Raw genomic sequence first — 11,524 nt, 5'->3', positions numbered from 1 at the left:
TTTTCTCTCAATTTGATCGTGCTTGTGGGTAGTTTTTGAATGTGTGGTCTTCATCTTCTCCATAGAAGATTTACATAAGACAATTCAATCTCTCTGTTTTTCTCTCTAGAGCTCACAAAAAAGAACATTCCCTTCTCAAATCATTCTTTTTTTTTTTCCAAAACTCAAAGCCCACAACTCCTGATGATTCTCTTCCCCTATAGAGAATATAGAGGAAACTTTTGTGGTGGTGTCCTCATTGGATTTTTTTTTTTTTTTTTTTTTTTTTTTTTTTGGGTTCGTGATTGTTTGCGATCGAAGAGGAGGATTTCATGAAGATAGTTGTGTTCATCAAGGGTAAGTATTTTCCTAACTCTTCCTCTTCTTTTCTAAAGCATATTGTAATTTAATGTTAATGCATATTTATTTGTCTTGTAAATTAGCATCCTTACTTTCGCGGTGAACTTCATGGTTCTTTCAGTTGTACCTAGCCATAACATCCCCCTTCTTGGACCTCTGGCCGCATCATTCAATTGGTCTGGTCGCATGGCGCCTCATAGTTCCAACGCATGGAACCCTCTACTTTCTCTAAGTGTTAACTTGTTTCTACTTCACCCGAGGACTCAATATTCCATACTTAACATATTTTCACATTCTCAACTCTCTATGCGTTGATTATGTTCACAATCTGAATGCATATAATTGTACCACTTAGAAAATTTCCTCCTCTTACATTTCAGACACACCATTAATTAAACATATTTAGCTTATTTTCATTAATGTTAATACACACCTTAAACACATAATTAAGAGGACTTAAACTTAATTAACTAATATAACAAGTTCAGGGGTTTACATAACCATTATGAAAGATCATGTCAATTATCGTTCAACTAAGCTCATATTTGAAATTAGAATGTTTATTATTATTTTATATTTACATTAGTGAAATTTTGTTATATATAGTTTTTTAAATATTGATTTGACTTCTTATGTAAACTCATGGACACAACACGTGCAAATGTCGTCTATATATTATGTTGGCAAAAATTTAATATCATACTTATTGCGATGTTTAATTATAACTTACAATAACTTTTTGGTGTTTAAGATAAACAATCTATTCTTACATCAAACACGTTTTTGTTTCTGATTCTAATCTTATACAGAACGAAGAATGACCTGAAGTCCTTGCTGAGGGCAAGTAGTGAGAAACTGAACGGGCGTGTGAGCGTAGGCAGGAGAGAGGGTAAATGAGTATTTTTGTAGAATCATTGACATAGCAATTTTGGCCTCGTTCATCGCAAAGTTCATCCCCACACAATTTCGAGGACCTAACCCAAATGGCAAATACCCAGCGGAGTTTCTTTGGATGGTTTTTGAGATCCCTTCTGAAAATCTTTCTGGTTTGAATTCATGTGCATCTTCCCCCCAAAAGGCTTTGTCGTGATGGACTGCGACGGTGGGGATCATCAGCTGAAGTGTCGTCGGAAGAAGAAGGCTCCCCAATCTCACTTCCTTCTCCACCACTTGTCGGGATACTGTCATTGCCGGTGGATACAGCCTCAAGGTTTCATTGATGATCATTGTCATCTATAAGATCAAACAAAATATTTTTAGATATTACCATAAACATCGTCTAAGATAACCTTGTTCTTAATGACAAAGGAACTAAATTGTTTCCATTTTTTAAGTCTATGTTTATTTTCTCCTCAATTTCATATTTCCGAATTGATCTTAGTCAGATTTTAAAAACAAAAAACTATTTTTCTAAGCCTCATTTGGTAACTATTTGATTTTTAGTTTTTCAACATTAAACCTACAAATACCCATTCTAACTCTAAATTTCTTGTTTTGTTATCTATTTTTTTACCAATATTTTCAAAAGTCAAGCTAAATTTTAAAAACTAAAAAGAAATAGTTTTTAAAAACTTGTTTTTGCTTTTGGAATTTGACTAAGAATTCAACTCTTATGCTTTAAAAAATGCAAACCATTGTAAGAAAATTATAAGAGATAGGTTAATTTTTAAAAACTAAAAACAAAAAATGAAATGGTTATCAAAGAGACCTTAGTTTTCAAATTTTAGCTTGGTTTATAAAAATATTAGTAAAAAGTGGGAAATAAAACAAAGAAACATATAGGTAAAAATAGTGCTTATTAAGTTTAGTTTTAAAAAACAAAAACTAAGATCCCATTTGATAATCATTTGATTTTTAGTATTTTGTTTTTAAATGTATGCTTGTTTTCACACCGTTTCAATTTCTTAATTATGGTTTTTCATATTTTTAGGTAGACATTATTTGCATTCTTGAGGCCCCGAGGTAACCATTTTGTTATTTAAATTTGTCCTTGGTTTTCTCCTAATTTTTTACTCATGATTTTCATACTTCGTAAGTAAACATTTGAATTTCAACCAAATGTGTTCAAATACAAAAACAAGTTCTTGAAAACTACTTTTTAGGTCCACCATTTTATTTTTTGTTTTTGTTTTTAAAAATTAACTTTATGGACACTACTTCCACCTCCAAATTTCTTCATTTATTATCTGTATTTTACCAATTGTTTAAAAAACCAAGTCAAATTTTGAAAACTAAAAAAAAGTAGCTTTCAAGAAGAGGTGTTTGATTTTGAAAACTTGATCCTAAGATGTAGACAACAAAAACATAAAAATAAAACAATAGATAGAAGGGGTGTTTAATTATAAATTTACTAATTTTCAAAAACAAAAAATAAAAAATCCAAATAATTATCAAACGAGGTATTAAAAACTTTTTTTTTTAATCGAGGTTATAATTTTGTTTAAAATATTTACGGGGTTAAATTGTATTGATTTCGTTTGATAACCGCTTAGTGTCCTATTTTTAATTTTCGAAAACGAATAACACACAACACTTCAATCTATGGATTTAACAAAACAATAATCACTTTGAAACAATGTTCAAAAGGATGAATCTTACTGTTTTTAATTTAGAAAGGCCTTCAGATGTTGGGTTGTTGTGTCCAAATATCCTTAAAACTTCATTTCTTGCTTCTTCTTGCCATTCTTTATGTATGGCAAGAAGAAACACAATCCAAGTAATCAAAACATTGGTTGTCTCATGGCCAGCAAAGTAAAATGTCTTGCATTCTGCTACTATCACATCCATTGATATTCTCTCTGATTTTTCATCTTCATTCTTTGCCTTCACCAACATTCCTAGAAAATCATTCCCATACCCTTCTCCTTCTCCATTCTTCATTTTCTCTTCTCTTCCTCTTATTATTTCCACGAAACATTCTTTCATTCTCTTTTCAAGTCGCTCTCCTTCTACGTCGTCTTTCGATTTTAATATCTTACTGTACACACGTTAAACGAAAATATATATGAGAAAAAAAACACTATTTTCAAAATGGTTATCAAACAAAGACTTTAATTTAATTTTACTTATTTTATTCCATTGCCAAAAAAAAAAGCCAAAATGAAGAAGACTAGTTTAATAATGGTTTTGTTTTTTAACTTTTTTGTTTTTGAAAATTAGGTTTATAAATATGACTCTTACTTATCAGTTTCTTCTGTTTTGTTATACATTCCTTACCGACGTTTTTTTATGACTCTTACTTATCAATTTCTTTTGTTTTGTTATACATTCCTTACCGACGTTTTTAAAAATTAAGCTCATAAATATGACTCTTACTTATAAATTTATTTATTTTTTTATCCATTTTCTTTCGATTTAAGAAAAAACAACTCAAATTTTTTATAAACTAAAAAAAATTAAAAACTAGAGTCATGCATAGAAATCTATGACAATTCTCTTTGGCCTACATGGTCAAAACATAGAATTGATAACCTAACAATGTATAATATCTTATTCTATCATTTTTGTATTTATAAAATATATAATAAATATTTTAAAATATGAATATATAATATGATAACTTTTATTATTTTATTAAAAAAAATAGTTTCATGCAAAGCATTCATTAACTTTTTTTTTTAATTTAAATTTGGAGAGAATAAGAGATTGTTACCCAAACTAGTTCAAGCTTTTTCAATAATAATAATACTAGTAATAAAGTCTTCAAACATAATGTTGTTTTTCTTTCTTAAACAATTACGATAGTATTGATACAATTAAATTATACTCCAACTCTCACTAAGTTAACCGATTTAACATAATATCAGAGAGTAAGAACTCATATATTCAAATTCTTATAATGTCATTTCCACTCATTAACGTTTAGGTTAGAAATACCTGATTATTGGCAGTTTAATTTTATATCCATTTCTAATTGATAGATCAGCGAGCTCTTGTAGCATGTGGAAGATATTTTTTCCTTGTTGATAACTACTTCCAAAAGCAGAATGAGAAATGACATCCAAAGTGTACACTTTCAATTCTTTAAACACATCCAATTCTTTCCCTTCATAATTCTTCCACCCTTCAATCATCTTCTCACCACACTCAATCATAGTTGGTATCATGTTCTACAAAAATAATTAATAATTAACAATTAATTAAGGTTGTTAGTAATTAAAACATAATAATTAAGCATATATGATAGATGGATTTGAATAATTACTTTGAGGCTGTCTCCATGGAAAGCAAAGTTGGCAATTTTCCTAGACTTGGCCCATCTTTGACCCTCAGAAGTGAGAAGTCCATTCCCAAAAATTCTAAGTAAATGGCTGCCAAGTTTTGCTTTTGGGTAATTTTTTTGTCTATCGTTCAACACTTCTTTTATCATTTCTGGGTCTGTAATGATTAATTGAGCTTCAATGCCATACCACTGTAGGAAGCTCCTCCCTGTTCCTTCCACACACATTAATCAAATACTCATCCCATCATCATAGTTTACGTTAATCTTTTTTGTAAAAGCACTTTTCAAAAACTTTAGAATATTTTGGTTATTAACTAACAAAATTGCATCTCTTAAAATCACTCTAAAAACACACAGCCATCCCAAAACTTTAAAAAATGCTTAATAAGTCTTTTCGCTATCAATTTTATGTATTCGATAGATCTTTGAAATTTTAATTTTGTATCTCATAGGTTATTTACTTATTTGAAGCTTTTTAAAATTCGAAGACCTACTTGACACAAAATTAAAAGTTTTAGAGACGTTTGGATTGAGAGGATTGGGATTGGAATAAGGGCAAAAATGAGTAAGGGATACACATCTTTTAAGGCTTGGAATAAACTATTCTCATGTATTCTTTATACTCATGGATGATACCTATCCAAAAGTGTGAACTTTTTTTTGTGTACACACTCTTTCCACTTTCAATACATGAATTTATTATTTTATTTTATATTATTAAAATAAATTAATATATGAAAAAATTAAATTTATAATTTAGAAGATTATATTAAATTTTAAATTATAATATTTGAATTTTAACAATTCCATATTCATAAATTAATTAATTAATCATATAATAAACCATAAAGAACCAATACATTAATACTAATAATTCATTAATAAATTATATATGTAGTTAATTAATTATTATTATGTTTAGTATTTTATGAGATTACTTTCTAGTCATTATAATTAGTTATCATTGATTAATTATAATTCATTATTTTTTAATCATAAAATATTATATTTATTTTTTAAATTGATTTTGATTGTTTTATTAATTAATACATCATATTTATATAAATTCATCAAATAAATACATCAAGTTATGTAATCAAGTATCTTTAATTATAAATTACTCATTTTACAAATATTTATAACTAATAATTTAATTAATATTATTATTTGATAGTTAAATAATTAATTTTGGTCAAAACTTTGAATTGAAATTATTGTTTATCAATTAATCTTTCAAAATTTTATAGAAGTGTCCATGATTAATTTTATAAATAAAATATAAAGCTAATTTGTTACCATAAAATTTTGAAAATATTCTTAGCTACAACCAACACAGTCATCCTTGATTCCTAGCAATCTTATTCCTAGACATATTTAATTCCTTGTCATCTTTAAAACCTTAAACCAAACGACCCTTTAAAGTTCCATTAGGCATAAAGTTCAATTTTATATCAAATATATCATTTAATTTTTCTAAACAAAATTGCATATGTCAACGACCTATTGATACAAATTTAAAAGTTTAAGAATCTATTAAACATATATTTCTTTTAAGTTTAGGAACCAAAATAAATATTAATTAACCTAAAACTTCATTGACTAAAATTGTAATTTAGCATAAAAAGTTGGAAAAAATACTGGGTGTATCTTAGTCTATATTCCTTATCGTGCAACTCAATTAATCATCCAACCATAATTTGTTACATAACAAACCTTTTTTTTCGTTTTTTCTTTTACATATTTTTTTTTTTTTGTGTGTGATTAGAGTAGAATACACAAAAATGATTGAATCTTAGGTCGATGCACCCAAGTATTACTAAGAAATTAGAAGGTAAAATTTTTTCTCTAGAAAAATTATCCTTTTAGTTTTACTCCTTGAACGACTAAGGATAGGACAAAAATGAAATCGATATCTTAAGTCAAACACCGTCCCAGTCAAAACAAGTGTTGTTGAGGTGAAAGCCTTTTGAAAAGTCATATGAAAATCATTTCGAAATGTAAATGACGTCATACCGTAATGGTTGAGCCAAGAGTGAACATGAGGTATAACCCTAGGGAGTATATTGTGAGAGAGCTCCATAGGGGTAGCAATGGCTTGCATTCTTTTGGTGTACATATCTCTCATGTTGCCTTGTATCAACCTATAAGAAGGGCCTTGAATCCCTTGAGACCTCATGATCCTTTGGATCTTCATGGGAGTCAACCAAAATTTGGTCACCAGCTTCATGATGGTGCTGATCAAAATGACACATCCAAATACAAGACTTGGAATTATAATGTATGTGCTTACAATATCCATCATTATTGCCTCTTTGTTCTTTGAGATCATAATGTTTAATTTTCTATTGGAAAGCATATTTTCCTTAAGGATTTATATATAATACTAATGTTGAGGGTTAGAAATTTCTCTTTGGAATCTTCATAAGGAATTTGATAATATTATTGAGATTTCATTTCGAAAAAACAAAATGCTTACCTCATTACTTAAGTCATCAACAAAACTTGCCTGCACACCCATCTAATATAATCACACATTATTTTGGTTTTTGGTTTTTGTACTTTTCATTTTGATTCACTTTATTTATTTTTAATTATTATTCGTCTTAGTTATATTTTGATGCCAGTACAGTTAAGGAGTCATTTTTTGCATTACATTTTCTTTTGATTTTAATTTTAGATTACAGTTTAGTCAATAAATTCTAAGATTAAATGTAACTATAAATTTCTACTTAAATTTAAAAATAAATTAATAAAAAATTATGCTTATTATTATTATTTTGCATCATTCTCATTTTAAGGAAAGCAAATTCAATGAGTAAAAAGTTGTATTTATGCTGATTAAATGTATACTGAGTTGGCTCAACCTTTTTTAAGATTGAATCATTTTTTTTATTTCTTTTTTGAATTGTTTTTTTATTTTTTTTAGTATAATGGTTAGTAGAGAGATTCAACTACTGCATGTAATAATTATTATCGCATTTATATGTCAATTGAGCTATCCTCACTTTGGTTATTTTCATAAGTTATTTGATTTTGTAATTTTATTTGTTATTATCTCCTTATATATATATAATTATTCTTATTATCTCCTTACATATATATAATTATTCTCTCTCTTGGTAATATCACCCCTCTAAAAGACATTATATAAAACAACAAACAAATGCAACGCTACAAAATTGAGAAAAAAGACAACTAAATAACTCTCAATACCATAAAATTTCAAGTTAACCTATACACGTTTTATATCGTACAAGTTTCAAGGATGTAATTTAGAATTTTGGGTTTTATACTATTTTAGATGGTCGTATTTATCTTATTAGGAAAATGTTATAAAAATATATTTAAAAAATAAATTAAAATCACGTTCATCATAGTATTAAATTTCCATCCACATATCAACATTTTTATCGATATTTTTACGTTTCTATAGAATATAAAAAATAAAAAAATAATAGAGCCACTAATATAAATATAATAAAAATAATAAACATGTTACATATATATCTATCAATTTCAATATATTTTTTTACAAATTTTATAAAAATATTCATCTACATCAACATAATATCAACATTATTTGCATTAAATTAAAACTTCTACATCAATGTTTAAACTTTAGTTTGATCAAAATATATATATATATATTGGAAATAATTACAGGAGGTAAATAGGATCAGTAGGTACACCCAGACATATCAACTAGGTTGATCCACCCTTAACGCCTCCATCATATCCCAAAAATCAAGATCAAGTATATATACACCAAAGAGTGGTATAAAAAGGATGTTGAGCTAGAAGAAAGTTTTGAAGTTCATGAATACTATAAGAAATGCCAGAGAAAGGTCTTCTAATTGAGAGCGATACTAACAATATCATAATTATAAAAAAGAGAAGACTTGGAACAACATTGAGAAGCAAGGTGTAAAATATTCTCTCATAATTGAGGCGCATATTTGCCACCAGTATGGAAAGTACGATTATTGTGCTCAAGCCAAAGACACCAAAGAATTGCACCCAATCAAATTGCCCAAAATGATGTTCCTTTTGGAGACATATTTAAGTTGTATGAGTCTTAGATAAGCTCAGCCAAAGAGGAGGGAAAATCAGCACAAACCTGGTGTAAATGCTCCCATATTTCTCGAGAATATCTACAATCAAAGAAGAGATGTTTGGTACTCTGGCTGTTGTTTTTGCACAACACACACCACTGAGGATTAAGATTCTGAGATGGAAAACACATCGTGAAGCATAGACCATATAAAGAATTTGCATTTTTAGGATACAAGGAATTCCATAAGCTGTTGCCAAGTCTGAAGCAGATGCAATATTATCCTTTAAGGACTTGACAGAGAAAGAACCATTGGAGGAGCTAGTCCCATAGGTGAGTTAGGAATAGACCAGTTGCTAGATATCTGAGACGAAGATACATGCTCTCTGTTCAACAATAGCCTTCTAATATTGGGATTCCAGCACTGGTTGGTTGCATCCCATGCTTCCATCACTGTGATATTGATACTATTTGAAATTGCAAAAAAGCGATGCAAGTTTTGGTGCATAAGACATGTGGAGTTCCATGGGTGAAACCAAAAGAGTGTACTAGATCCGCTTTTAACATTCCAGCGCATTTTATTTCCAATAAAGGCTTCAAATTTTGCAATTTGGAACCATGGGCCTTTTCCACTACTGTATTTGCAAATGTTGGGAGTGAAACTAGGCAAGAGACTTTTATACTTTGCATCAATCATCAATCTCCACATTTGACTGGTTCATATGAATATTGCTATAGCAAAGCTTCATTAGATATCCGAATTTTGTCAATGTCAAGTCCACCCATGTCTTTGGGGCGTGTGTGATTAAGTCCCATCTAACAAGATGAGATCCATCCGCTTTATTAGGTCCTTTCCAGAGAAAGTTCCTCGTATATTTTCAATCAGTTTATATATAGTAATAGGTGCTCTTAAGATGGAAAGATAATAAGAAGGTAAATTACTGAGGACTGCTTGAATGAGAGTAAGTCTGCCTCCTTTAGATAAATATGAGTACTTCCGGGAGTCAAATTTTCTTTCAATTTTTTCAATAATGGGATTCCAAAGAGAGAGATTTGGGATTAGCTCCAAGGGGTATTCCAAGATATTCAATAGGAAAATCAGCAAGCATACAACCCCAAATAGACTTAGCCTCAATAGCAGAATTGTGACCAATATTAATATCAGACAATGTAGATTTCTGCGAATTAATATTTAAACCAGAAGCAGCCTCAAATATATTAATGATAAGCTTTAAATTCATCATACAGTTAGCATCCTCTATAGAGAAAAGTATTATGTCGTATTCAACCAAAAGATGTGAGATCTCGACAGAATTATCATTAATACGAAAAAGTTTGATAAGGTTCTTTCCCTGGGCTTCTTCAATAAGGCTTGATAAATAATCTATTGCAATGACAAAGACGAAAGGTGATAGGGGATCTCCCTGTTTAATGCCTCTAATAGCTTGTATATATCCTCTTGGTCTGCCATTAATAATAACAGAATATCCCATTGAAGAAATGCAAGCAAACATCCGATCAATCCATTTTTCATTAAAGTCTTTATGTCTCAAAATGGATAGCAAAATGTCTCAATTGATTTTGTCAAAAGCTTTTTCAATAGCTTTATAATGAAGCCCTTTTTCTTGCTACATCTCAAATAATCCACAATTTCATTAGCAATAAGAATGGGATCAATAATTGGTCTACCATGAATAAAAGCAGATTGATTAGAAGCAATGGCGGTAGGAAGTACTTTCTTCAAATGATCAGCCAACACTTTTGCAATGATTTTATAAATGCTTGTGGTAAAGCTAATGGATTTATACTCCGAGACCTTTTGTGAGGAGATCTTTTTGGGAACCAATGCAATGTAGGTGGCATTGACAGTTTTGTTAACAATTCTCTTCTGAAAAAAATCATGGAACAAGTTCATAATCTCAGGCTTGAAGGTGTTCCATAACTTTTGAATGAACTCAATTGTAAATCCATCTGGCCTCGGCGTTTTGTTGCTTCCCAATGCTTTTACACAACTATATACTTCTTGTTCTTCAAATGGAGTAATCAGATCTCTAGCTTGTGAGTCACTTATTTTCCTCTAATTTAGGTTCTCTATCATCCATGTACAGCTTCTAGGACTGGTATATACATCCCTAAAATAGTCTATAAATGTTTGTTCAATATTTGTGTCAGTGAATTGGCTAACTCCATATGTGTTTTGATTCTTAGGTAGAAAGTTATATCGTCTACGGACAAGATACATCTTCTGAAAAAAACCAGTATTTTTACCACCTTCTGTAAGCCAATTGAATTTGCATAGTAGTCTATATTTTCTAGCTTCAAAAGAGTGATGTTTCTAAAATATTATCCTAAACTTTCATAAATATTTCTAAAATATCCTAAAAGTAGAAATTCTTTAGAATTTTGGACAACAATTAAGATATAAAATTGTGTATGAATAATGACAAAGAATGAAAATTTAGATCAACACATCATCATAATTTATTTGGCCACAATTCATTCCAAATCTCAAATTTATATTAAAAATTTCAAAACGAAATAATCCCATTTCAAGGATACTTGTGAGATAGATGTTTATGAATGTTAATGAAAAGGTAACACTACAACACTTGAAAAATAAAATAATGAACATCAGTATAAATAAGATGTGATATTTCATTTCGCAAGTGTTGTTTTAAAGGAAAAAAGAGAGAAAATATATATATATATATATATATATATTAATAAGATGATTAGAAGTATAAGATGATTAGAAGATAATTAAGAAGGATAATAGAAGGGGAAATTACATAATTAGATATAGGAAAATAGGATTAGTTAGGCCTACGAAGGTTTCTAAAATAAGCAGCGGGATCTTTCTCAAAAGCTGCTCTTGGAATGAAGCCATCTTTTCCGGGAGCTTTCATCATCTT

At 29.2% G+C, this 11,524-nt stretch overlaps 1 protein-coding gene across 1 annotated transcript; it reads right to left on the bottom strand.

Annotated features, from left to right (window-relative positions):
- Positions 1-1,140: 1,140 nt before the first annotated feature.
- Positions 1,141-6,863, bottom strand: LOC120080757 (cytochrome P450 CYP749A22-like). The gene is made up of 5 exons (XM_039035379.1): positions 6,575-6,863; positions 4,544-4,767; positions 4,216-4,448; positions 2,938-3,316; positions 1,141-1,572 (listed from the first exon to the last, which is right to left on the bottom strand). The coding sequence occupies exons 1-5, from the start codon at positions 6,861-6,863 to the stop codon at positions 1,141-1,143; spliced, it is 1,557 nt and encodes a 518-aa protein (XP_038891307.1).
- Positions 6,864-11,524: the final 4,661 nt, after the last annotated feature.

Source organism: Benincasa hispida, chromosome 7 (genome assembly GCF_027475165.1).
Source record: "Benincasa hispida cultivar pf3 chromosome 7, pf3_genome.v1.1, whole genome shotgun sequence".
In the NCBI taxonomy this organism is placed as follows: domain Eukaryota; kingdom Viridiplantae; phylum Streptophyta; class Magnoliopsida; order Cucurbitales; family Cucurbitaceae; genus Benincasa; species Benincasa hispida.
Note: the sequence above shows the minus strand (reverse complement) of the source record. Positions and strands in the feature narration are given on the sequence as shown.

Excerpts from the sequence above, each read along its gene's own strand:
- LOC120080757 (XM_039035379.1), bottom strand. The coding sequence starts at position 6,863 with ATGATGGATATTGTAAGCACATACATTATAATTCCAAGTCTTGTATTT. Across the intron at positions 3,317-4,215 it reads ATTAAACTGCCAATAATCAG|TAAGATATTAAAATCGAAAG; the intron begins GTATTTCTAACC and ends ACGTGTGTACAG. Across the intron at positions 1,573-2,937 it reads GCCTTTCTAAATTAAAAACA|ATGACAATGATCATCAATGA; the intron begins GTAAGATTCATC and ends TTGATCTTATAG.